At 42.2% G+C, this 23,816-nt stretch overlaps 1 protein-coding gene across 2 annotated transcripts; it reads right to left on the bottom strand.

The window, feature by feature from the left end:
- Positions 1-3,215: 3,215 nt before the first annotated feature.
- slc2a15b (solute carrier family 2 member 15b) lies at positions 3,216-23,065 on the bottom strand. 2 transcript variants are annotated; one of them, XM_054779072.1, is made up of 12 exons: positions 22,990-23,065; positions 20,465-20,563; positions 18,159-18,319; positions 17,954-18,078; positions 17,661-17,806; positions 17,071-17,203; positions 16,202-16,389; positions 13,492-13,602; positions 13,305-13,406; positions 11,728-11,803; positions 4,932-5,059; positions 3,216-3,933 (listed from the first exon to the last, which is right to left on the bottom strand). In XM_054779072.1, exons 1-12 carry the CDS (start codon positions 23,032-23,034, stop codon positions 3,715-3,717), a joined length of 1,533 nt encoding a protein of 510 aa, XP_054635047.1. In that variant the 5' UTR covers positions 23,035-23,065; the 3' UTR covers positions 3,216-3,714. The 2 variants fall into 2 exon arrangements, with proteins under 2 accessions (XP_054635047.1, XP_054635048.1); XM_054779073.1 differs by lacking the exons at positions 4,932-5,059; positions 11,728-11,803.
- Between the last annotated feature and the right edge of the window lie 751 nt (positions 23,066-23,816).

Below are 23,816 nucleotides of genomic sequence, written 5' to 3'. Positions count from 1 at the left end.
CCAATCCAGTATGGACTGGTTGCCAGCCATTGGCAGGGCACATATAGACAAACAACCATTCACACTAACATTTAAATCTGTGGACAATTTAGAGTCGCCAATTAACCTAACATGCATGTTTTTGGAATGTGGGAGGAAACCGGAGTACCCGGAGAAAACCCATGCACATAAAACACAAATAGCTCACCTCTCCTTTCTTTGTGTCAAAGCTCCTTTTACAGCAGGGGTGTCACGGGGCACCCCGTTCACGAGACGAGACGCTACACAAGATTGGGCCAATATTACTTTTAAGAAAAGTCAATGAAAAATATTTAAAAAAATACATGACACTATATTGCAATCTACTAATTTTATTTCTACTATGTTACACCCTTTGTGTATACAACCGATCCCGCCTCCGCCCACCTAGCCAAGGTGCTGAAAGCGATGCACGGAGTAAACCCTGTTTGGAGGTGAGAGATAAGGAAAACAGACACGCATGCACATGGCGATATATCGAGGCTGGCAAAATTGTTGAGTTCACATTCATTTACTGTGTGATTAATGAATGAATGCATTATTGTCCGGTGCCCATGAGTTTATTTTGAATGAGGAATCTTGTCACATTTTAATCTCGTGAGATCTCGTGACACAAGATCTTGTGACACCGTGATGGTAGTTGGACACACCTGCATTATCATAAACACGGACACTGAATTTATACCATTTGGAGTTACGCGGGACAGATTCCTATGAGAAAGATATTTAAATCATTATTTTATTCTGTTAATTATGTTGTTTTGATTGCTCTAAAACATGCAACAAATTCAATTCAGGTTTGTGTGACACAAATAACGGCAAAAAAATAAAAAGCATCATAACAGTGGAGGCGCCCTGCGATTGGCTGGCGACCAGTCCAGGGTGTACCCCACCTCTCGCCCGAAGTCAGGCGGGATAGGCTCCAGCGTACCCCCGTGACCCTAATTAGGATAAGCGGCATAGAAAATGGATGGATGGACAAATGGAGGCGTTATGTGTAAGTGATCTAATAAATGATCTCATGATTGCAGCATCATCGACAGTAAAAGCTTTTATGTTCAATGACAGAGATGAATAATGACAAACGTGTAAATAATGACAGTGGGCGTAGCTGAATGCGATAACAATGTGGAATAATTATTGCTTTCCATTTATGCTGACTACTTTCCACTATACCACTTTTGTGCAACCCGATCATGGATAAGTTGAGCCAGGATAACCAAGATATACCGGCTTAATCCCTTATCCTAGTTTTGTGCAACGGGCCCCTGGCCTGTGTGGGTTTTTTTCTTTGCAGATGTCGTTGCTCCGGCTGGAGGCAGGAGAACAGGGCGCACCTGAGGCTGATTGCTTTTCTCTCTACTTAAACGGACTGCTTGCAGCTGTGAGACAATGGTTCTTTGTTTGGTTCTCCATGTGACGAAACATTTGAAAAGAAATTCATCTTGTAAGCACATAAGAAGGCAACATTAGCTCCCAAAAAAAAACCCACACACACAAATAAGATTGAGATCTCCAGACAAAGAGCCCCTCTTATCCATCCTGTATAACCTAAATTTAAAAAACTAATATTTCTATAATGTCACATTTTGTTTCCCTTTCACTTTAGTTATGTTTTTGCTGTCCTTTTGCGATCCTTTCCCCGCACCTTATGGACTATACTAGTTAAGCAAGTTTATCCCGGTCGCTTCCATGCCTTCCAGCCAGCTCATCTCCTTTCTTCACCTTTTGTGACCTTTGCTTCCGTGGTGTTTTTTCTGTTTGGCCATTGCCCTTTGTTAGTGAACTTTCATTTTTTTAACACTCGGCTTTATTAAAAGACTTGAACTGCTTTGCCGGCTTCCCAACTCTGCATCTGGGGCCCAAGCCTTGCCATAACGGAACATCAATAACCCCAAATGGAGCCAAAGAAAGTTGCAAGCGCTCGCATTTGAGAAACACTCTTGAATTCAATAAGTAACTCCTGACAAAACACGTGGTTGTATCCATTGTTGTGTGTGTGATGAAGATGCGTCCACCGTGAGCGTCGCAGCCATCTTGTTCATGTATGCGTTCCACAGCGGATGAAAAAAGCTGAGCGATTTTTTTGTGGTCTGATTTTTTTTTTCTAAGGAGGCATTTTTGTGACGCAAATGTTTTCCTCTTTTGAATGCATGTTGTTTTGAGAAGCCAAACTCTTTACTTAAATGACCCAGCAACTAAGCGGAACTCCGATCCTCGTCACGGAAATCCGACCAGAACTGGACCTGGGGGACCAAGTGGGGAGGGGGGGACTTTAAATGGACACCCACAGGGATAACAGGGATAAATAAGTGAGACGTGCAAGCGGCGTCTTCTCCATTAAGCCTCCTCAGCTGCATGAGGAAGTCACGTCAGTCCTTTAGCGAGAGAGAATCGCTGCACTGGCCCCTAGTGGCAAAACTAGGAATGTCCCATTCATTATAAGGTACAGTTTTGGCAAAAACAACTTGTTTCAATCAATGAAAGTGCAATTTTGCCTCCAAGAACAATGTTCCAAACCAAATACAATTTCTTTCTGTTTCTGTTCACCAAAGTGAATCATACATTTTGTGTGCATCACACATACAATGAAAGCAGAAAACAAAACAACCAAAAAAATGTCTTCCTTTTCCCCTGTTGTTGTCTGGACGTATACCATTGCCTACTCTCATCATTTGCAGTCTGGATAGCTAAAGCTTTCCACTTCCACTTACTCCATAATTGTAAAACTACAAAAACGCATTTTGAGAGTCAACCGCTGATGACATTGTAGCCGACGCACAGGTGATGCAGCTGACTTCCGGTCCCGGGTTTCCTTGTCGTGGCGAGCTAATAATAGGACGCTAACAAGGACGTTTTGTGATTAAAAATACATTAGGAGCACAGATGTCCTCATGCGGTGGATTAATAACACAAGACGCCCCTCTAACCGAGATTCCACGGTAATTGAAATAATCACTTGTGTTAATTCGCTCTTAAATCCATCGCTGACGAATACATGAATGTGTTACGTTACTGAATGACATTTGATAAAAACATCTTAAAAAGTATCAACTTTGAAGATTTAAGAACGTTGTTGTTATTGAGCAGTAATGTTGCCTAATAGGGAAATGTCATCGGGCTTCGAATACTCAAAAAGTCATAAAACATGAAGCATTTATGGTTTATGAATTCTTCATTTTATTTTATTTCCCACTGACTGCATTTTCAGACCTATAACAGACATGTTGATAAATTACAACTCGGCCATAAAATGACTACTACGGTAGCCACAGTGTCCAGCGCTCTTCGGTGAAAAGAGACAAACGTCACATTTGATTAAAAGAAATAAAGAGGATACTCGCAGTGCACATGCGTGTGACGTGTCCACGTCGCGTCATAAAAGTAGAGGTGAGTCACCGCGCCACATGAACTACATCTGGAATGATCATGGGATGTGTTCAAATGAAGCTGGGGAACAAATTCCAGCAAAATGGCTCATGATGCTGGGAAACGGGTGAAAATGCTTTGCATGCTCCATTAGAGGCGCTTTGCTATGTGATCTTTGTCTTACATTGCTGTGCAGAAGACGTTTTAGACGTTGTTAAGTTTCATGCAGTGTGCATCGTCTCTGCGGTATCCATTGTTTAAACCTCCAACCTCTGCCATCGTTACATCACGAAGGGAGTGGGTCCACCTCCTCTCCGCTTACTTTCTTTAATAATGGTCCCCAGTCCCGTAGCCGTTCATCAGAGACATTTTCAGGTGCTCGTCGGATGCCAGCTCCTCTTCAAGGATGTCATTCTTGGAGGCAAACATCGTGCTGATTTCCAAGAAGGTTTTGTTCTTGGTCTCTGGAATGATGAAGATGGTGTAGACGGCCACTCCCAGGCAGATAGAGCAGAAGATGAGGTAACAGTAAGGACCGGTGGCCAGCTGCAGTCGCAGGACGAAAGGAGAATATACGCTCAGTTGGGCCGCATTAAGAAATCAAAAGGAAATCGTGATCTCGGTTGATGCAACCTAATAACTAAATTACGCTGACTTTCAGGCACAATGATTAAAAAAAAAATAATGAAAATAAAACATTGACAAAAATAGTAAATAACTACATCAAATTCGGGGTTGAGTCATCAGAGTCAGGGTTGCTGTGGCCATTTAGAAAGTGAAAGTGAAAGCTAAACTTGTGCGTGAGAGAGGGAGAACCATGGATTTGTTGTCTGTTTGCCTCTTGTCCTCGGATTTTACCATAAGTCGCATCTAAGTGTTGCACAACTCTCATTGTTCTTTGTGTGTGTGTGTGTGTGCGTGTGTGAGTGTGTGTGTGTGTCAAGAAGGTATTTTATGAGAAGCTATTACCTGTAGGTAACCTGTAGGTGTAATGATAATATACAACCACAAAAAAGTTAGGGATATGCACAAATGTTATGTTGGAGAACAGAAAATCGTGTGTTAAGTATTCAACATCTTGGACATTCAAAATTAGAGAAGCTCAAATTAAGTTCACCTGTAAAGTTTATACCGTCGTACATTTTAGGTTCATCCTGAAATGTATCTGAAAGTATATTATAAATGTCAATCCATTCACACCATAACTTTTATTGTTATCAGTAATGGACATGGAAAAGAGGTAAGCTCTGGTTCCTGCTACTCCTTTTCGGAGATGGTGAATTGTGCAAATATAACCTTGTGATGTTCTTTAATGTAACCTGTTAAGCATGTCCGTAGTCTACCATACCATACCCTTGGTATTGATACATTGATTATTGGATGGATGCGCCCACCCTGACTAGAAAGTGATGACTGTCCACATTGTGACTTGAATTCTCATCAGTGAAAGCAAAGTTTGGTCAGTGAAAATCTGGGTTTTTCAAGACTGATCTCAACTGTCAGCCTTTGGCGGATGAATTAAACGTAGGATTTAGGGCACTGACCTCGAGGAAGGGAAAGACGAAACCGATGGTGAAGTTGGACAACCAGTTGAGGCAACCTCCCACCGTGTAGGCTGCTGGCCGGTGCGACTGCTTGAACAGCTCAGCAGTGATCAGGAAGGGCACACCAGCTGCGGAGGTCATGAGAAGATCAGTACAAAGCCGCAACCACCCTTACATCACCTACGAGGCCTACTGTGTATGTACACTAAGCAGACACCTTGCTAGGTACACCTCCACAATATCAAATATGTTTGTTAAAGCTGAATTTTTGGGTTTCATGAGTCTCTCAAGTGTCCCTAATGGACGGTCTAGTTTCTAGAAGGTCGTTCATTCACCATAATCTATTCCAGTTATGGGGGAACCTTTCGAACATGCGTTGTTTGACTGTGCTGCCTAAAACCAAAGCCGGAAATCCATTTTAACTTACCGTGATGTGTATTAATACACGTGCTCCTGAAGCCATTCCACTTTGAACAATAACTGCTGCTTCGGTTACCAAAGCTCTAATAAAGTTCTTTCTTGTGCAGACCAACCAGGGCACCAACTTTCTTTCAAGAGTTTTTCAGCAAACTCTTTGTGCGCTGGGTCTCACACAGTCGGGGTCCAGTGCCTATCACCCAAGTCCCAGGGAGCTCTTGAGCGCTGGCATCAAAGACTGAAGTCCATGCTAAAAAAGTCCACTTGAAGGGTTACAGGAACAGCTGGTATGCAATGCCCCTCCAAAGACTGATGTGTCAGTTTTAGTAGCCTCTGTTGCGGGGTGCGGCTGCAACATGCTGTTAGGATTGCTCAAGAGTCACTTTCTTCTGCTCAAATGAAAGTGAAAACTAGATATAATAAAAAAGCAGTACAGCGGCAGTTTCAGCCAGGTGGCAAAGTGTTGATTTTGTTTCCCACGCCTGGAGCCGCTCTTACAACTCAATTTTGTGGTCCTTATGTGGTAGACAGAAGGATCTCTAACAATGATTATATCATCCATACACCTGACTCGTACATGTCATATTAACATGCTGAAATTGTACCATTCCAGAGATGCTGCTGGGGAGAAATGGCAGTCCGTAAAGGCCGCAGTGGTGGGCGTTTCTTCCCTTGTGGAGGCACAGTCAGAATGGTCATGCCTTGTGGTGGTCATCAGTCTGGTAGGCTAAGAAACTCTGAGGACCACTTATATTATCTGTCAAGATCTCAGAAAGGAGTGCTTTTTTTAGGGAGGTGTGGGCAACCATTGGCCCCTGTGTTTGGAATATCATCAACCACACCCTGTCCTCTGGTATTGTCCCTTCCTTTTGTAAAAAAAAAAGCTGCTGTTGAACCTTTGCTTAAAAAAACGGGTCTCGATCCTTCAATTTGATGTAATTATCAGCCTATTTCAAAAACTACCTTTTCAAAACTACCTTTTATCTTAAAGATTTTAGAAAAAAGCGTTCTTGCACAGATGCAGCCTTTTTCAGATGAAAATAGGATTTTAGACACCTTCCAGTCAGGTTACAGGACCTTTCAAAGAACGGAGTCTGCACTTTTAAAGGTTTTTAATCACCTGTTTTTAATGACTGGATTCTGGTGGTTCAGTTTAGTGCTTTTAGACCTGACTGCAGCTTTTGACCATACAGTGGACCACACTATTCTTTTATCTCGCTTGGAAAACTGTGTGGGTGTCAGGGGGACTGCCCTTGAGTGGTTTAGGTCTTGTCAGGGAGATGCCTTACTGTGGGACTTGGGGACGCCACCTTGTCCACATCCCCTTTGACTGTGGAGTACCCCAGGGGTCAATTCTTGGGCCCATCCTATTTGCTCTTTACCTGGTCCCGCTTAGTGCAATATTCAATAAACATGGCATCTCCTATCATTTTTATGCAGATGACTGCCAAATGTATTTGCCACTCACTAAAAATGACCATGGCCCCCCTGACAGGCCTTCTCGAGTGCTTAAGCGACGTCGAGGTCTGGTTGGCTCAAATTTTTTTAAAGCTCAATAAGGGGAAGATGGAAGTTATCCTCCTGAATAATAGCGACCCCCTCATGGACTTGGGCCCCCTCAAGAACCATGCCAGTCCCACAGCCACCAGCCTTGGCGTCATAATAGATAGTTATTTTAAACTTAATAAACAAATCAATGCCGTCGTAAAATCCTGTTTTTATCACCTTCAGCTTTTTTTTTTGCTTTACTCTGAAATAAGCCACAAATGACTCTCTTGCTCACAGTTAGTCCAGACGTCTGCAGCACGGCTTTTAACAGGAACCAAAAAGAGGGAGCGCATCACCCCGATTCTATAGTCTCCCTGCACTGGTTGCCTGTGCGTTTCAGAATTGATTTTAAGATTTTAATGTTTGTTTTCAAGGCTTTGAATGGACTGGCCCCTCAGTACATCTCGGACCTCATCCAAATTTACACTCCAGTGTGCACATTGAGGTCCGAAGGCCAGCCCCAACTGGTGGTGCCCGAGACGAGACTTAAGACCAGGGGAAACCGGGCCTTTTCCGTAGTTGGCCCAAAGCTGTGGAACACTCTCCCCCCTCATGTAAAAACGGCCCCCACAACTGAAAGCTTTAAGTCTCGTCTTAAAACCCACTTTTATTATCTGGCTTTTAACTCGCCGTGAGTCGTGTGATCCTCTGTTTCTTTTATTCGTTTTTTTTCCCTTTTTTTTGTTTTAATTGGTTTTACTTATTTAATTTTGTTTTCTATTTTATTGTATTTACTTCTTGTATTTATTGCTTTTATTGATTTTTCCTCTTGTTTCAAATATTTTACTGTTTTAAGTGTCTTTGTTTTTATTTGATCTTTTGGTTTTTACTGTAGTAATTTGTACTTTTACTTCTTATTTATGGTTTTGCTGGTTTGTGCAGCACTTTGGAAACAGTGTTGATAAAATGTGCTATATAAATAGAGTGGATTGGATCAGATTGATGTGGGTAATGCTGTGGGTAATGCTACTCCTATAAAGCTGTCCACCTGCGAGGAGGGAGGTCATGCAACAGGAAGTCAATTACCTGGTAACTAACGGTTTTGCTAAGCCCAGTTGCAGCCCATGGAGTTCACCATGCTTGGTCGTGCCTGACCAACTCTGACCAAACTCCTAGATTTTGCACTGATTTCGGTAAAGTAAAAGCAGTTACGGTGTCTGATTCCTTCCCTTTGCCCAGGATGAATGACTGCATGGACGGAGTTGGTCCTGCGACGTGTATAGCCAAGCTCGATCTGCTCAAAGGATACTGGCAAGTTCCTTTGACGCCGCGTGACTCTGACATCTCTGCATTCGTCACACCTGATGTGTTCATGCAATACACACTCAGGCCTTTTGGTCTAAAATCGCCTGATGCGGTGCGTACTAGGTGAACTTCCTACCTGTTGTGTTTATCTAGACGATGTGGTAGTCTGCTCTAGTCACTCGGAGCGCCACATGTCTAGTCTAAAAACAGTGTTTCAGGGCCTAGCCAATGTGTCCCTCACCCTAAACTTAGCCAAGTGTGAGCTGGGTAAGGCCACTGTTACATACCTGGGGAAACAGGTGGACCACGGGCTAAAATTAGCGCAGTGGTGTCCTTTCCCGCCCCCGCCACTCCATGTGAGCTAAGACGTTTTCCCGGCATGGCGGGCCATTATCTGTGTTTTTGTAAACATTTTTCCACGTTTGTACGTCCCCTGACTAAGACGGGTCGCCCAGCAGTTCCGTTTGTGTGGAACGATGAGTGTGAGCAGGAGTCTATCTTGTGCGGTGCCCCCGTACTTGTTGCACCAGATTTCTCGAAACCTTTTAAACTGGAGGTAGATGCGAGTATTCCTGGGGCCGGGGCAGTATTGATACAATACTGTATAGTGGTGCTGGCGTAAATCATCCAGTGTGCTACTTCTCCGCAAAGTTTGAGAGACATCAGTTAAACTACTCCACTACTGAAAAGGAGACCTGAGCAATGCTTTTGGCTCTACAACACTTGGAAGTATGTTTGCTCGTGTCTATCTTCTGTTCCAGTTTTCACCGACCATAAGACACTTGTCTTCCTGGGCTGGATGTACAACAGCAACCAGCACTTGATGCGTTGGGCCCCCCTGGCCCAGAACTACAATCTGGTAATCCGACACAAGAAGGGAGCCGACAGGTTGTCCCATGGGTGAAACTTTTCCTTAATTTGATGGTTCGGTTCGTTTAAAACTTCTTCAGGGTCGTCAGGTGGGTACCCTCCTTCATTGGTGTTTTGATGATAGGCCCACTGATAGGCTCATGACACCTCCAGAGAGGTCATCGCCAACACCTGGCGTCCCAGGTGTGTGCCCCCATCTGCTTTGAGCCCAGCAAGTGTCCTTGCGCATGATCCAAAGCCACTGACCGCCGCTCTTTCGGCCGCTTTAGAGGCTGATCTTATCGTCCGTTGCAGACCCTGTCCATGAAAGCCAAGGTCTTTCATAAGCCTGATGGTAGACGTTGAGGCTCTTTCTGTAAAACCTAATCATCAGGTTAGAAATCTCGAGGTAATAATGGACTCAGATCTGAACTTTAACAGCCACATTAAATCAATAACATCTTCAGCTCTTTACCAGCTTAAAAAACATTGCCAAAATGAAGGGAATAGTGTCTAAAACAGGTTTAGAGAGACTAATCCATGCCTTTGTCTCCAGCAGGCTAGACTACTACAACGGCCTTCTCACGGGGCTCTCGAAACGAGCCGAAAAACAGCTGCACTACATCCACAATGCTGCTGCTCGAGTCCTGACAAGAACCAGCAAATATGAGCATATTAGTCCAGCACTTAGGTCTGTGCACTGGCTTCCTCGCACAATTGTGTGATTTTTGCCTGGTGTTTAGTTTCATAGGGAAGTGTGCTCACTCTGCCTGTTTGCCGGTGAGCCTTTTGTGTTTCCCTTTTAGTATGTTTTTAATATTTTTGCTTCACTAGTTGTTTTGAGGATTTCTTTTTTTGTTCCGTCTCCAGTTTTTATGTGCCACTCCTTTTTCAGTATGTTCTAACATGCCTCGAATGTTACACGTGACTTGATAAAGTTGGAAAGAGCAGATTCGTTTCTTCAGGACTTACGTCCAATTCATTTGGCGCAGAGTATTTGAGATTGTCTGCTGGCTTTAAATACACAATTCTTCATTGTTAGTAGGGGAAGTGATGAAGGAGAAATATGCACGAGGAAAAAAGCGCCACCGTTAAGTATTACAAATGCCGTCCTCGTTATCTGCGCATGATAATTGCGCAGATGAAGGTTTAATATTGTCAAGCTAATAACGAGGCCATAATTTGTCAACATCTGTGGTCTATATGGGGGGCGTCATGGTGCGTGCAAGCTTTAGTCTGAGGGAAGCTGCATTCATCACGGCAAGCTGATGAACAATGAGCCATTAAAAGTCTAATTGCGGCAACAGAAACCCTCGTCCGTGCACTAAAGTATAGATTTTTGCCGGCTTGACGAATGACGTTGTGTACGCCGGATTCTCTCCAATTCATCATCCTCACAGGCCCACTCAACATGGTTCCCGATGTTGTAAATGATTGCCTCTTAATTCACTTCACTCAACTCTTGGAGTGTACAAATGGATGTAGTGTGCCACTTAAGATTTCCTCATTTACAAGACTAATGAAATACAATATCCGCGTGCAGGCAGAGGGACAGAAAAGGTGTGTAAGGGGGCGGGGGCGCGCTGCAGTTATGTGTGTGCCCAGGAGGCGGCAGTGTTACCTTACAAAACAATTTAGTGTAAATCGTAAGGCTGGAGCTTAAATGACTTTAGTCATCCTATTGGCTCAACACAGGGTTGTCATAACTTTTCCGCAAGGGCCACATACTGAAAAATGGGTGCAGGTGTATCTATATATATATATATATAATATACTGTAAATATATATATACTGTATATACTAGTACTTACATGCAGTCATGGGAAAAATGATGAGACCAGCCTTGTTTCTTCAGTTTATTGATCCATTTGAATGCCTGGTACAACTAAAGGTACATTTGTTTGGACAAATATAATGATGATAACAAATATAGCTCATAATAAGAGATGACATCCAGCAACTTCCATGCTTTTCTTGATAATAATAACCAAAATCACTTAAGTTCTTACATGAATAGCAATAGCATTGTAGTGCCAAAAAATGAGCTATTTTTCTTGTCAAAACAAAGGTACCTTTAGTCGTATCAGGCGCTAAAATGAACAAGAAACTGAAGAAACAAGGGCGCGCTAATCATTTGTAGACGAAGACGAAGCTTAGTGATATTATTAGTGAACATTCAGACTAAGTTTCCAAATTGTTGCTGTTGTTTTTTCTTGGTTTGTTTTGAATTGTGTTTTATTTGTACAATGTGCTTCAGGTCAACAATGACTGCAAATGGCAAGAACATCTCTGGTTTAACCCTTCATGGAGCAAGGGATTAAATAACGTGTTACACTGTATAGCGTTCATTGAAATAATTATCTAGAATTTAATTTCCAACTATTCCAATGAGTGCCATTTAAAATATGTTTTTGTATGCATATTTAACATATTTTCTTTCTAATATAAAGAAAATACCAATAAAAGTGGCATTTTGGCATTTAATTAGGCTACCCCCTGTTCACATACTTTAATGGTCTAATACTGGTTGACCAGAAACACAGCAGTGCTGTGTTAGCATGGAACCTTCCACTTCCTGTGTTGTGTGCAGTGCTTGTATTCATTTTGCTGCAGACTAAAATGATTGGACAATGTTTATTTCCATTTAATTCACTTGATCGTGCGCAATTTTCTTTCTGACCCAAAAATCAAACATATGCAGAGAAACTACTGCTAGCACCTTTAGTTCAATATTTACCTGGACCAATGCAGAAGCCAGCAATAATTCCAACAACGCAGCCCACGCTTACGTAGCGCAGGAAGGTCAGTTGAGCCTGTGATTAGATAAGAAGGATTTCAAATGATTTCAAATGTTGATTATGTAAATATGACAGTCATACGGGACTTTCTCAAAACTCCACCTTGATGGGATGTGCAAAAATGCATTTGATCCCTGCACGTTTGCAATTCAGCATTCACAGTGGGCAAATTTGTTTTTGCATTTTTTTTTTTCAAAAACAGGCCATGTTTTTCCACAGAAAACACACCTCAGTCTGTGATCATCTTTAAATACATAATAATACAAGTAAAATGTGCAGCATGCATGTACCGCTGTTTGAAAGCTCACACTTGGGTCATCTTTTTTTTGTCAAGCGTTGAGATTTCGCACTTTGCTCTGCGGTGCTTGAAAGCGCCACAGTTGCTTGTTTGGCTGCGAAACCTAGCTTTGACAGTCAGTCCGGCCTCAAGACTTGCAGCAAGGTGGACACTTAAGTTAAAATAAAAATAATATAACAATAACAACCCATATTTATTATTATTATTAATAGTAATTAAGTTGTGATTATTATTAATGTTAATAGTAATAAGTGTAATAGTAGTAATAGTAAGTGTAGTGTGGATTTTGGAGACACAACGTGGAGAAATGCCTTCTCTCGCCTGCTAGCTTCTAGCGCAGGGGCGTCAAACTCGTTTTCATTGAGGGCCATTTTGCAGTTATGGCTTCTCTAGTAGGCAACTGTCAGTATATATGAATAGAAATATGAATATAACCTCATGATATTATGACACATGCCCATGCATTTGGTTATTCGATGTTTTACTACCAAGTTGATGGATAACTTGCTTTGAAATGAGAAGTGAAGTAAGATAGTCAAGGTGTTGGGTTTTTATTTTTGATAACAAAAAGTGTCTTGTTGCATGACAAGATGATTTGAAAGTTTAGAAGCGCTGCATGCGGAAGAATTTTTTGGTCAAAATGAAAGAACAAATCCATTTAGAAGGAAAAAGGTGAAGTGCATGATTGACACACATTATTCCCAGGCCTTTGCAGGCCACATAAAATGATGTGGTGGGCCACATCTGGCCCCCGGGCCTTGAATTTGACACATGTGCTGCAACGCTAGGCTGACAACCAGGCTAAAGGCTATACACAGAGACTCCAACTGTTCATCAGTAATCGTATCTATACATTTTATACGTTGAATTAGTGTGTGAAGCATAGTTAGGCCTTAAACCTGCATTGTTTTGTGAGTGAACAATGGCAATTGAAGAGAGAAGGTGAATGTAATCTAATCTAATAATTACAAAAGTCACTTTTATTGCAAATGTTGATCTGAAATTGGAGGAGAACGTCACCGTCAAGCTAGCAGGAGTGTTTGGAAGGGGGAGGAATGAGTCGTGTGTCAAAAATTTATTTTTTCATGGGCGTTTCAATTACTTGCGCTTTTTGGCCATTGGCTGGTGCGTGGACCTATTGTACGTTTTAGAAACCGTAAAAAAACATAGCACAAAGAAAACCAATATATTACAGGGCCAAGCAGGGCTGCGGTGTACCTGGAAGAGGACGGACATTGTGATGCCAGCACAGCAGAGGGCCATGAAGAGGTAGCCGCCAATCATCAGAGGTCTCCTCCCTACACGCTCAATTGTAAAGCACTGAAAAACAAGACAACCTTCAGCCATCGTCACGTCATCTGTTTGTCAATAAGATGTACTGCCATGCATGATCATGTGCACTTACACCTAGCGTCCCAGAGATGACCTCGATGGCTCCGGTCCCTACTGTGGTGTACTGAATATTTGGGTCGGGAATCCCGGCATTCCTAAATATATCGTTTGTGTAGAACCAGATCTGAAAACGAGAATAACATAAAATATTAATACTGTAGGTCACACAGTTTGGGAAGATCCGGACCAGACCAATGAAAAGTTCCGTGAGAGTAATCCCAATACAGTAATAGGAAGTGTAATCCCAGTGCTCCTCCAGTCAAGTCAAGCAGCTCCTAAATTGATGTGAACCTTAAAGTGGGGGAGAACCTACCCAGCCAGAAGACGTTTAGAGGACCAAACTGTCCTCTAAACTCTACCCTCCCGTCAGGGAAAAGGTGAGCTGTTTCAGACTGTGAACGTAATGAAACCGAAGCTCACCATCCAGAGTTTAGCAGGCAGACTGAAGGATAAAATGATGAAGCTCCTGCTTTGGTTTTTGTCATAAATGACAAAATAGCAACGTCCATCCATCCATTTTCTATACCGCTTCTCCTCATTAGGCTCTACTTTAATAAATACCTTCTATGTGCGGCCCAAGGCTCTTTTTTTTTTTTTTTTGAACAGAAAGACCCATCAAAATGGCAAAAATAGAACAAAAAGGCACAATGTACGTACAGAGAAAAAGCTATGTCTTTAAATACGCATACTCTCCACAACCCTCCCCTTCTCTCTTCAATTGCCATTGAGGAACAATTATAAAATGTATAGGTACTCACCACTAATAAATGCAAAACAAACCTTTGCGTCTCAAGTCGCAGCACACAACTACGGTGCGTTCAAGGGCTGCCGTACAAAGTGTGACATCTCAACACGTCACAACAAAGCATGATCCGTGACGCATAAAGACATAAACATGTCAACATTGTGGCATTTTTGCAACGGCGGTAGGTATGCTGTACATTTTATTTGTATGACGTATTTATAAATTATTACCCAAATTGAATTTGCAGGATTCACTGTATCGAGTACATGTTTAGCAAGATTTTAAAGTTATATAACAAAAAATAGCAAAATGGCTACAGTATCTGTACTCGTTTATTTTTCAGTATGTTTTTCAGTATCGCTGGAAAAATCCCTGCCCAAGGCAAGGCAAGGCACGTTTGTTTCTACACAAGGTCTTTTAAAGTGCTTTACAGAAAAGAAGGGTAAAATCACTTCATAAAATCATTCCATAAAACATCAAATCATTCTAAAATTCCATTAAAAAAAGGAAGATTAAAACTGAATAGCGCTGCTAAAATACTTTGAGTTGTGATATGCAAAGTTGAATAGAAGCGTTTTCAACTTGGATTTGAACGTTGCCAAAGTTGAAGATTGTCACACATCTTCTGGAAGACTGTTCCGTGACTTCACCGTGTTTAGTCCTGACTCCGGGCACCCGCAGGAGACCCCTCCCTGAGCTTTTGAGAGCCTGAGATGTCAGAGGTGTACTTTGGCCACCAAGACCATGAAAAGACACAAGCAGAGCTGTTTTAAAGTCTATTCACTGAGCGACGGGAAGCCAGTGCAGAGACCCGAGTACTGGATTAATATGGTCATATTTCCTGGTTCTAGTCAGGACTCGAGCAGCAGCATTGTGGATGTACTGCAGCTGTTTTAGTGCTCGTTTAGGGAGACCGGTGAGAAGGCCGTTGTAGTAGTCTAGCCTGCTGGAGACAAAGGCATGGATTAGTCTTTGTAAATTTGGCTTAGACACTTGATTCCCTTGATTTTGGCAATGTTTTTTAGCTGGTAAAAAGATGATGATGTTATTGATTTTAGTTTTAGAGACGAGTCTGAAGGTGGCTGATGACACTTTCTCTTTGTTTCTGTGGGCCAAAAACAAATGAAGTCAGTTTCAGGATTGATCCCTGTTCTACCTGCACTCGCATGGGTTCTCTCCAGTTACTCTGGTTTCCTCCCGGTCTAGTCCAAAAACATAAAATCCAAAAAGTCTTACTGCAAGGTCATACTAATTCACTTTGCCAAATGCGGCCTCATAAAGAGTTCTGAGGTGCAAATGATGCAAATGGCAAATAAAAAATATAGTGTACATTTTTCTCATTTACTTTGTTTTGTATTGTGACTGCATTTTCATAAAGAGGTAGAAAAAAATGTAATGTAACCATTATAGCACTTTTGCATGGAAGTGTGGACTATGTTGGGTTAATTGAACAGTCAAGTAAGTGTGAATGGCTGTTGGTCTCAAACAACAACGTGTCATTTTGGTGACCGACAGCCGATTCACCGCACAAGTCAACTGCTTACAGGCACCATCTCGCAGGATGAGCGAGGTATGTAGAAAGATAACTAGAACATGTTCATTATGAATTCTTCATTATGTACCGGTGTTGCAATCGGGAACCGCTGGAACTGGAGGACCCAGCAGGGTGTACTCCTGCTGGGATTTGCTACTAGCATGTGAGCCAGCACGCCCACAGCTTCTGATGGCACGCTGCAGTGACTACAGGAGTGTGTTGCTTGTACGTACTCTAGATGGGTCAACTCTCCAATGTGTGCCAGCACTGAGAGAAGAGACCTGAAGATAATGAGGCGTGGTTGTTTGCCCCCTGCTTAGTGGGACTGTGATATATGGACAGGAAGGCATACAGATGGGGGGTGCACAGCAGGGAGCTGTCATAATAACTGCACAGCCTTTGCACAAATACACGAGCGAGCCCACCGAGATGTTTACCACTCACCGCATCAATACCAGACAGCTGCATGCCGACGTTGACCACAATAACGGTGATGACCTGCCAGCGAACGCAGCGGTCCATGAGGAGGCTGCACACAGATAACGTCTGGATGGAGGACAGAGAGCGTTGTTCCTCTTGCATCTCCTCCACCTCCAACTGGAGGTTTCCCCTAGCACGGAACCGCTTGAGGGCTGCAGGACAGAGGACAGGTTGGGCGCATAAACGGGGAGATGCACAGTCTGACCAGTTGCTAACGGGAAGTCTTCTATCAAAGTAGTTGACGCAGCAGTTTGTTTTGCAGGAGGAGCTATGTACTGTGCCTATAAATAAATCATTCAACAAGATACTTGTACTCCACAGTGGAGTTATTTGTGCTATTTTAGCTGTAAAACACAATCTGCTGGCAGGCAACCTCCTCGACATGTTTTGCAATGAAACAAAAATGCACAAACAACACAGCAGCGAAACACCAAAACAAACATTTGGGAGCCTCTTTGTCCCTCTCCGTCACACACCTGTTGCTCTGTGCTATAAACAAACCCCCGTTCTGTTTGCTGAAAGCCTTGTCTTCCTGGAGCTGCTGTGATGGAGTCCCTATGATTACCGTAATGACCCATGTATCAGTCTCTAGTGCCAGGAACCATTGGAATTCTTTGGACAGTTCAGGACTTACAGTCATTTTAAAATAGCAATGCAAATTCTACGGCCTAATACAGTTTCAGAGTTAAACGTTTTAGAAAATGAGTTGCTTTTGTTGAATGGAGCATATATGGCCACCAGTCTGCACTCGATGATCAGTGGGAAGTTATTTCCCAAGTCGTCAAATACGAAATGGCTCATGTGACATGTGGCAAAAAAGCTTTTTTTCAAACCTGCAACGGTGGCATGAACATTTCCTTTTTCTATCAGCAGGTATCGTGGGCTTTCAGGAAACCACGGTAAGAACACCAGCTGGACCAGGGTTGGAAATACGATAAGAGACATGAGCAGCGGCCAGTGCTCTTCCTATGAGGAAACATCAACACACATTTAGAACACATATAATCGATGGACAAACCATTAGGTACACCTCCATCCGTCCATCTCCTATGCCGCTTATCCTCACAAGGGTACGCTGGAGCCTATCCCAGCTGACTTCGGGCGAGAGGCAGGGTGCACTCTGGACCGGCCGCATTAGGTACACCTGTACATCCAAATAACGCCCCTCCAGTGTAGCTAACACAAATGCAATAAGTTGTTCTGAGCACAGCACAGTGAGAAGTACGGGAGTTGTGCACTACTATACTACAACGGCAAGAAATAACCAACGATGACATTATAGAACAAATGGTTTATGCCACATTGCTGGCACAGCTCTTAGAATGGGCTAGACTGTGCAGGGTGAAACCTAGCTAGAGGCTTGTAGCACGGTAAAATAATACCTGCTTAAATATGTGAAGGTTTAACATCAAGACGTCCGTACCTTTCCCAACAGCTCCTGAAGTCCCAGGACCTGAGCAATGAAGACCCCGAGACAAATATGGATGCTGGGAATAAGACCCAAGAAGCCTCGAAGATTCTTGGGGGCGATCTCTCCAAGGTACATTGGCACAACACTGAGAGAGATACCTGCACATTGCAGAGAGAGCCTTCAGCTTCAACTTATCTTGGCTTTATCTTAGCAAGGTCAATGTGTTACAGATGAGATACGACAACAAAGATACCAGAAGCACTGTGGAGAAGCTCGGAATGATTTGGATGACTTTCTGTACCTACCGGAGTGTACTCCAACAATGAAGCGTCCAATGATGACCATAGCTGGCTCCCTCCATGCTCTGCTGAGGCCCATGAGAGCTCCACCGAGGAACACCAACACGGTGGATTTCACCAGTGTCCCCTTCCTGTTCACACACACTTCTCTTTACAATGCGCTTGGTGTTTGTTAGATGATGACGACACGAAGGCCATAAGAAAAACTAACCTTCCATATTTGGTTACCAATTTGCCCACTAACAGAGCGCCGATCATTCCACCAATGGCAAAGATGGACACGGTAAGGGAGTACAAGACTGTCAGGTGCTTGTCGTCCGGAACCCAGTTATACTCCTCCCTAAGTGTCTCGTTATAGAAGGCTTTGATGTACTGATGGAGGGAAAGAAGACATGATTAAACAAATGCAACTCATTTGTTTCACATTCAACATGTCCCTTTGGAACTGCACAAAAAGTTCAGAACTCTGCTAACTTCTACTATTTTATAACATTATAACATTTAAACTACAATTACAATTACTTGCAAGGCATTAAACTACTATTACAATTAGTTGAAGGGCATTAAACTACAATCACAGTTACATGGAAGGTGTTAAACTACAGTAACAATTATTTGCAAGGCATGAAACTACAATTACAATTAGTTGCAAGGCATTGAAGTACAATTACAACTACTTGCAAGGCATTAAACTACAATTACAATTACACGAAAGGCATTCAACTACAATTACAATTGTTTGCAATAGTTTAAACTACAATTACAATTACATGGAAGGTATTAAACTACAATTACAATTAATTGCAAGGCATTAAACTACAATTACAATTAGTTGCAAGGCATTAAAGTACAATTACAATTACTTGCAAGGCATTAAACTACAATTACAATTACACGAAAGGCATTCAACTACAATTACAATTGTTTGCAATCGTTTAAACTACAATTACAATTAGTCGCAAGGTATTAAACTACAATTACAATTACATGAAAGGTATTAAACTACAATTACAATTGTTTGCAAGAGTTTAAACTACAATTACAATTAGTCGCAAGGGTTTAAACTACAATTACAATTCTTTGCAAGGCATTAATATACATGATATACATGTACAATGTACATAAATACCCATAAATATATTTATGAAGACAGTAAATATATATTTTCTATATTTATAGTCGGAGGTAGATCTTTGGGACTTGGTCATTTTAAGTAAGTTAAGTAGCTGGCAGGCTGATATAAGAAGAGATGATGTTAGCAAAGCCTCGGGATCACTTCATCTGACTGATACTAACTACTATTTTAATGTCATCACTGTACATTGCAGTCCCTGAAGCATCATCTAGCATCTCAAGGTCAACCTCACATTTGGAACACACTGGTGTAACTAATGAGTAACGAATTGTACAAGTCACACGGACCATGGTTATAGCTTTGGCCTGACCACTTTAACAGCGTGTCAGTCGGTAAAGTTGCGTGACTTCCAGTTCTCTGAACGCTTGTTCCGGATGTGTGGTGCGTAAAAATCTGAACCATCTTGTCTTGTGGTGTTGTGGTTTCCAAAAAAAGACATACAATTCTGTGAGAACTATCGTATCTAGTGACCGTATATCTACCTCAGGTAGCACAATGGAATCAGTCGAATTGCTGTGTTGGCCAAGGCTTTCTGTGTGGCTTGAGTTTGTATTGCGTAAGCTTATCCCACTGCCATGAACGTTAGGTTAATCCACATGTCAGTCATCCAGGTCAGGACGTCTGCAAAGGCTGAAGAAGCCCTTTGATTAAAGGTGAAACGTCCTACATTAAGAAGTCCAATAGTCTCGGTTCAACCTTTTCGGATTAGGTTAGCATTCTGAATTCCTGTGAATGTTTCTTTGTCTTCATGTGTCAAGCCTGCGACTGGCAGGGTGAGTACCCCGACTCCCACACTCTGTTGGAATAGACTCCAGCTTTCCCTGACCTTTAACCTACGCGTCGGATTTGACGCCGACCTGATCATCTGAAGTGAAGTAACGACAGCCGGCTGGTGAGGAAGTTGCTTAGCGTATCCCACAGCAGGCTAAACTGACTTTGGAATGGTTTGAATGGGTTGAGAAATGTGCAACTTGTTAAAACCTGTCCATTGATTTTCAATGGGAAAAATGTCCGGGAAAATGTGTACATGAACATCTGGCATAATAGCATAGATAATAACACAATAACAACATAATAGCACACAGTATGATGCAGTGTGTGAGTACGGCTGGGGTCTGGACACCAACAGAAATGGAAAGAGGCGCATAAGCCGTGAAGCTCACATGCTTCAGCGTGTAGTGGAACAGCCTGTTTCCGTCTCGCATCGAATCCAAGATTGAAGGGGCGATCGAGACACATGACGGAGACGTCTCTCGATTTAACATGCAACCCGCATGACCCCTCGTGACATTTAGATCCTCACTGCGCTTCTGTTTCAAGCGTCAACAGGCAGTGTTGATTCGTAGTGAAGTAGATGAGGAGGGCGTAGCGATAAGACAAACCTGCGCAGGGGAGTTGACGACAGCCAGGTTGAATCCATAGAGCATGGAGCTGCCAAACGAGGACAGGAACGCCACCGCCAGCAGTGACTTTGTGAGGTGCTGAGGATGAAAGCAGACACGCCGATGACGTCACTGCTTTTTGTTTTACCATTTCCCAAAAACGTGTATTGCTGCCTTTTGACTCCTGTATTGGTTACATTTTTTTTATTGTAAAGAACATGTTTATTTTTTTCCATTTCTAAAAACCTTTTCTCGTAACAATATAACAAAAACATGGAAAATGACCGTGGTGGTGTACTGCTGCCTTTTGGCCATTTGTGGATAATGGCTCTCACTGTGGTTGGCTGGAGTCCCGAAGCTTTAGAAATGGCTTTATAACCTTTTCCACACTGATAGATCTCAATTTATCTCCGTTATGTTTTAACGGGGGCGGGGGGCAACTGTTTCACACAGGGCCATGTAGATTAGGATTTTTTTTTCTCCCATAATCATAAAAAATTTCATTTAAAAACTGCATAACGTGTTCAGTTGTGCTGTCATTGACTAATATTTACATTTGTTTGACGATCCGAAACATTTAAGTGTGACAGACATGCAAAAAACTACGAAATCAGGACGGGGGCAAACACTTTTTCACAACATCGTGTCAGCGTGAACACTAAATCTGGTATTTGAGCCAGCGAGACTCTTTTACAAACGAAGCTTTTATTGGAATGAAAGACCTCTATGCAGCCAATGTAGGAAGTTGGTGATTAGGTACAAAGAGTTTTTGAGTAGACAGGAAGTGGTCATACAATGCATGCACAGATGCTTTAAAGAAACTTCGTTTAGCAATGAAAAGCCTGCTGGAGAAAGTTAGATGACGACACGTGAAAACAGCCGCTAGCAGACAATGCTTCCCAGTCAGCACTTCATTAGGCTCATTGGAAGTCAGATGAGCGTGTCTTCTTATTTTAGCGAGGCCAAACGTTTGCATTCATACATGTTGGTCATCGGCTAGTTCAGTCTTGGTCCTGACGCATCAGTTTGTTTCAGAAGAGAAGAATGCGTTCTGCTTCTCTTTTGATGCTGTTTATTTCGAAGCATCATTTCGTTCAATCATGAAGGGTTGACTATGCTCATAAAATAAAGTCAAGTGAAAAAATCACATGGTTTAATTCTCCGACTTCTTAATGGCTCGACACAAATGAGGGAAAATTAGGTAGCGCATTATTTTTCTGGCAAATGCACCACATGGTGGCGCTGTTATTAAACCCCAAAGTTTGACAGTATATGTCAGATTGACTCGAAATTTCAAAAATCACCACAAAATCTGATTTAAGGGGGTGAGTAGCACGTTGGTAAAAATTGCTCAAGATAAACAGCATCAGTCAAAACGTCTTTGCAGGGGTGTACGCATGACCTAGCAGCTAGGTGCTAGGAAAAAAATGGTTAAAATGGGTTAGGGTTAGATCTCAATTATCTCAATTAGTTAGATCATCCATCCCATCTTAGGATCTCAGTTCACACCAACATGTGTTTTCCTTTCGAGATGAAAACGCTTGCTTAGGTTTTACCTAATGAGCTGGACTCTAGCACCCCCAACTTGGCTCTTTGGCTCTTCCCACCGGCCGCCACTCACTAGGAATGAGTGTGTCTTTATGGTGATTTGTGGATGATTCTGAGTCTTTCAATTCTTTTCTATTGAGAAAGTTCACCTTAAACTGCCATTTTGGGACCTCACGTGAAGAGTTTGATCTCAATTACAAGCAGGAAAATCCTGGTTTACATTTTTCCTCCAACCCCATTCAGTGATGTGCGATACCACTGATTTTGTTTCTGATCCGATACTGAGTAAAATTCAGGTTGGTATCAGTGACGCCGGTCCGATACTTTGCAAATTCACCTAACGTGTCTGGTGAATGTTAAAAAGTATGTTTCATATCATAGCATAAAGAATACAAGACACTTAATGAATTCATTAGTTCAATAAGTTATTAATGTCAAGATATGACTAATTTCCTAATGAAATGAATTAACCCTGAAGTATATTGGGGTGATTTACAATATAGTCAAGCTGATATACAACAAGAGAAAAAACACAAGACAAAATCATATCAAATATGTGAAAATGGTATTATAATAATACAAAAACCTACAATCATAAAACCATTACTTCACAATTCACACGCGGCGGCGTCTACGATCGGTCAACGCTTCAACAGACAAACGTTTCAGACAAATATCACCTCAAATGACTGAAGCATCGGAAGTACGGGCATTTCAGCATCGATCCGCACGTCACGATCCCCATTGCCCACATGTCATTAGCGCTTACAAAACTGCATGTACTGCATGTTTGCACAGCCACAAATGTCATCATTTACAGTGCATGGGGTGTCCTCACTTTTTCACACGACTGCTCCACAGAATGACTACATCAGTGTCCTGTTTCTATCAGAACGATGCCTCTCACCAGCTAAACAGAAATACTGCATGGAAGGAGTTCAACTATGTTACAGTGTGAGCAATATTTTTGTGCTTACCGAGCTAAGTTTTGCATCGTGCAACAGCAGCAGTTCCTCCGCCATCGAGGTGGTGAAAAGTAAGTCCCTCCGCGTGAAAACGAGAGAAGTCTCGTGTAAAACTTTATAAACACTGACACTGCATGCTAATTTCTATTCTCCACGCCGCGCTGACACAGAGTGAAGGCGTGTTGAGGGGCGGAATAAAGAAACTTGTCAAACTCTAAGCTGCGCGCGTCACCATGTCAGGTCACGTGACCCGGCAGGGGTCAACATGTCAGAGCCCGGGGCAGAACAGCATACACCAGCAGCACAACTTTAAAGCAGAAAAAGATGTTATTTATGACGATTTCAATCATCAATCAGTTTTATTTGGTCAGTCCTGTAAACCACTGACTGTTCTTCAGCACTTCATTTTTTCCCAGTTGTGCATATTTATTTTTCCAACACCCTGTTTTCATTTCACTTGGTGTTTTTGCAAACCTTTATTTGTAGCGTTAGTCACAATTATATCGCGTGGGATTGTTTGCTTGAATTGAATAATATTTGAGTGATGGACAGTTTGCCTTGCTGATGTCTACTTGCTGGACATTGTGTTTGGTTCTCATACGTTGAGGTCCAGCTTGTGTTGAGCTGTTTAAAAAAAACCCCAAAATGTTGCATACAGCAAACATATTATCCAGTCTTCATGTTGGTAGGTGTATTCAAAACTTTAAAATGATCTTTCAAAGGAACACATGTTATAGATCAAGCCTTTCTATCTGTGATTAATTTACTGGTTAACTATAGACAACGTGCGATTAATTGCGATCAAAAATTTTAATCGATTGACAGCCCTAATATAAATA

The sequence above is a fragment of the Dunckerocampus dactyliophorus genome, chromosome 6 (assembly GCF_027744805.1).
Source record: "Dunckerocampus dactyliophorus isolate RoL2022-P2 chromosome 6, RoL_Ddac_1.1, whole genome shotgun sequence".
NCBI classification, from domain to species: Eukaryota; Metazoa; Chordata; class Actinopteri; order Syngnathiformes; family Syngnathidae; genus Dunckerocampus; species Dunckerocampus dactyliophorus.
This window is presented reverse-complemented; position numbering and strand designations above follow the sequence as displayed.

What these genes read in the sequence shown, in the direction of transcription:
- slc2a15b (XM_054779072.1), bottom strand. Translation starts at nt 23,034, where the DNA reads ATGGCGGAGGAACTGCTGCTGTTGCACGATGCAAAACTTAGCTCG. An exon ending in AGCTGTCTGGTATTGATGCG is followed by an intron (nt 13,603 to 16,201) that starts GTGAGTGGTAAA and finishes TCTCGTTTTCAG; the next exon opens with ATCTGGTTCTACACAAACGA. An exon ending in TGGCTTCTGCATTGGTCCAG is followed by an intron (nt 5,060 to 11,727) that starts GTAAATATTGAA and finishes TGACCTCCGCAG; the next exon opens with CTGGTGTGCCCTTCCTGATC.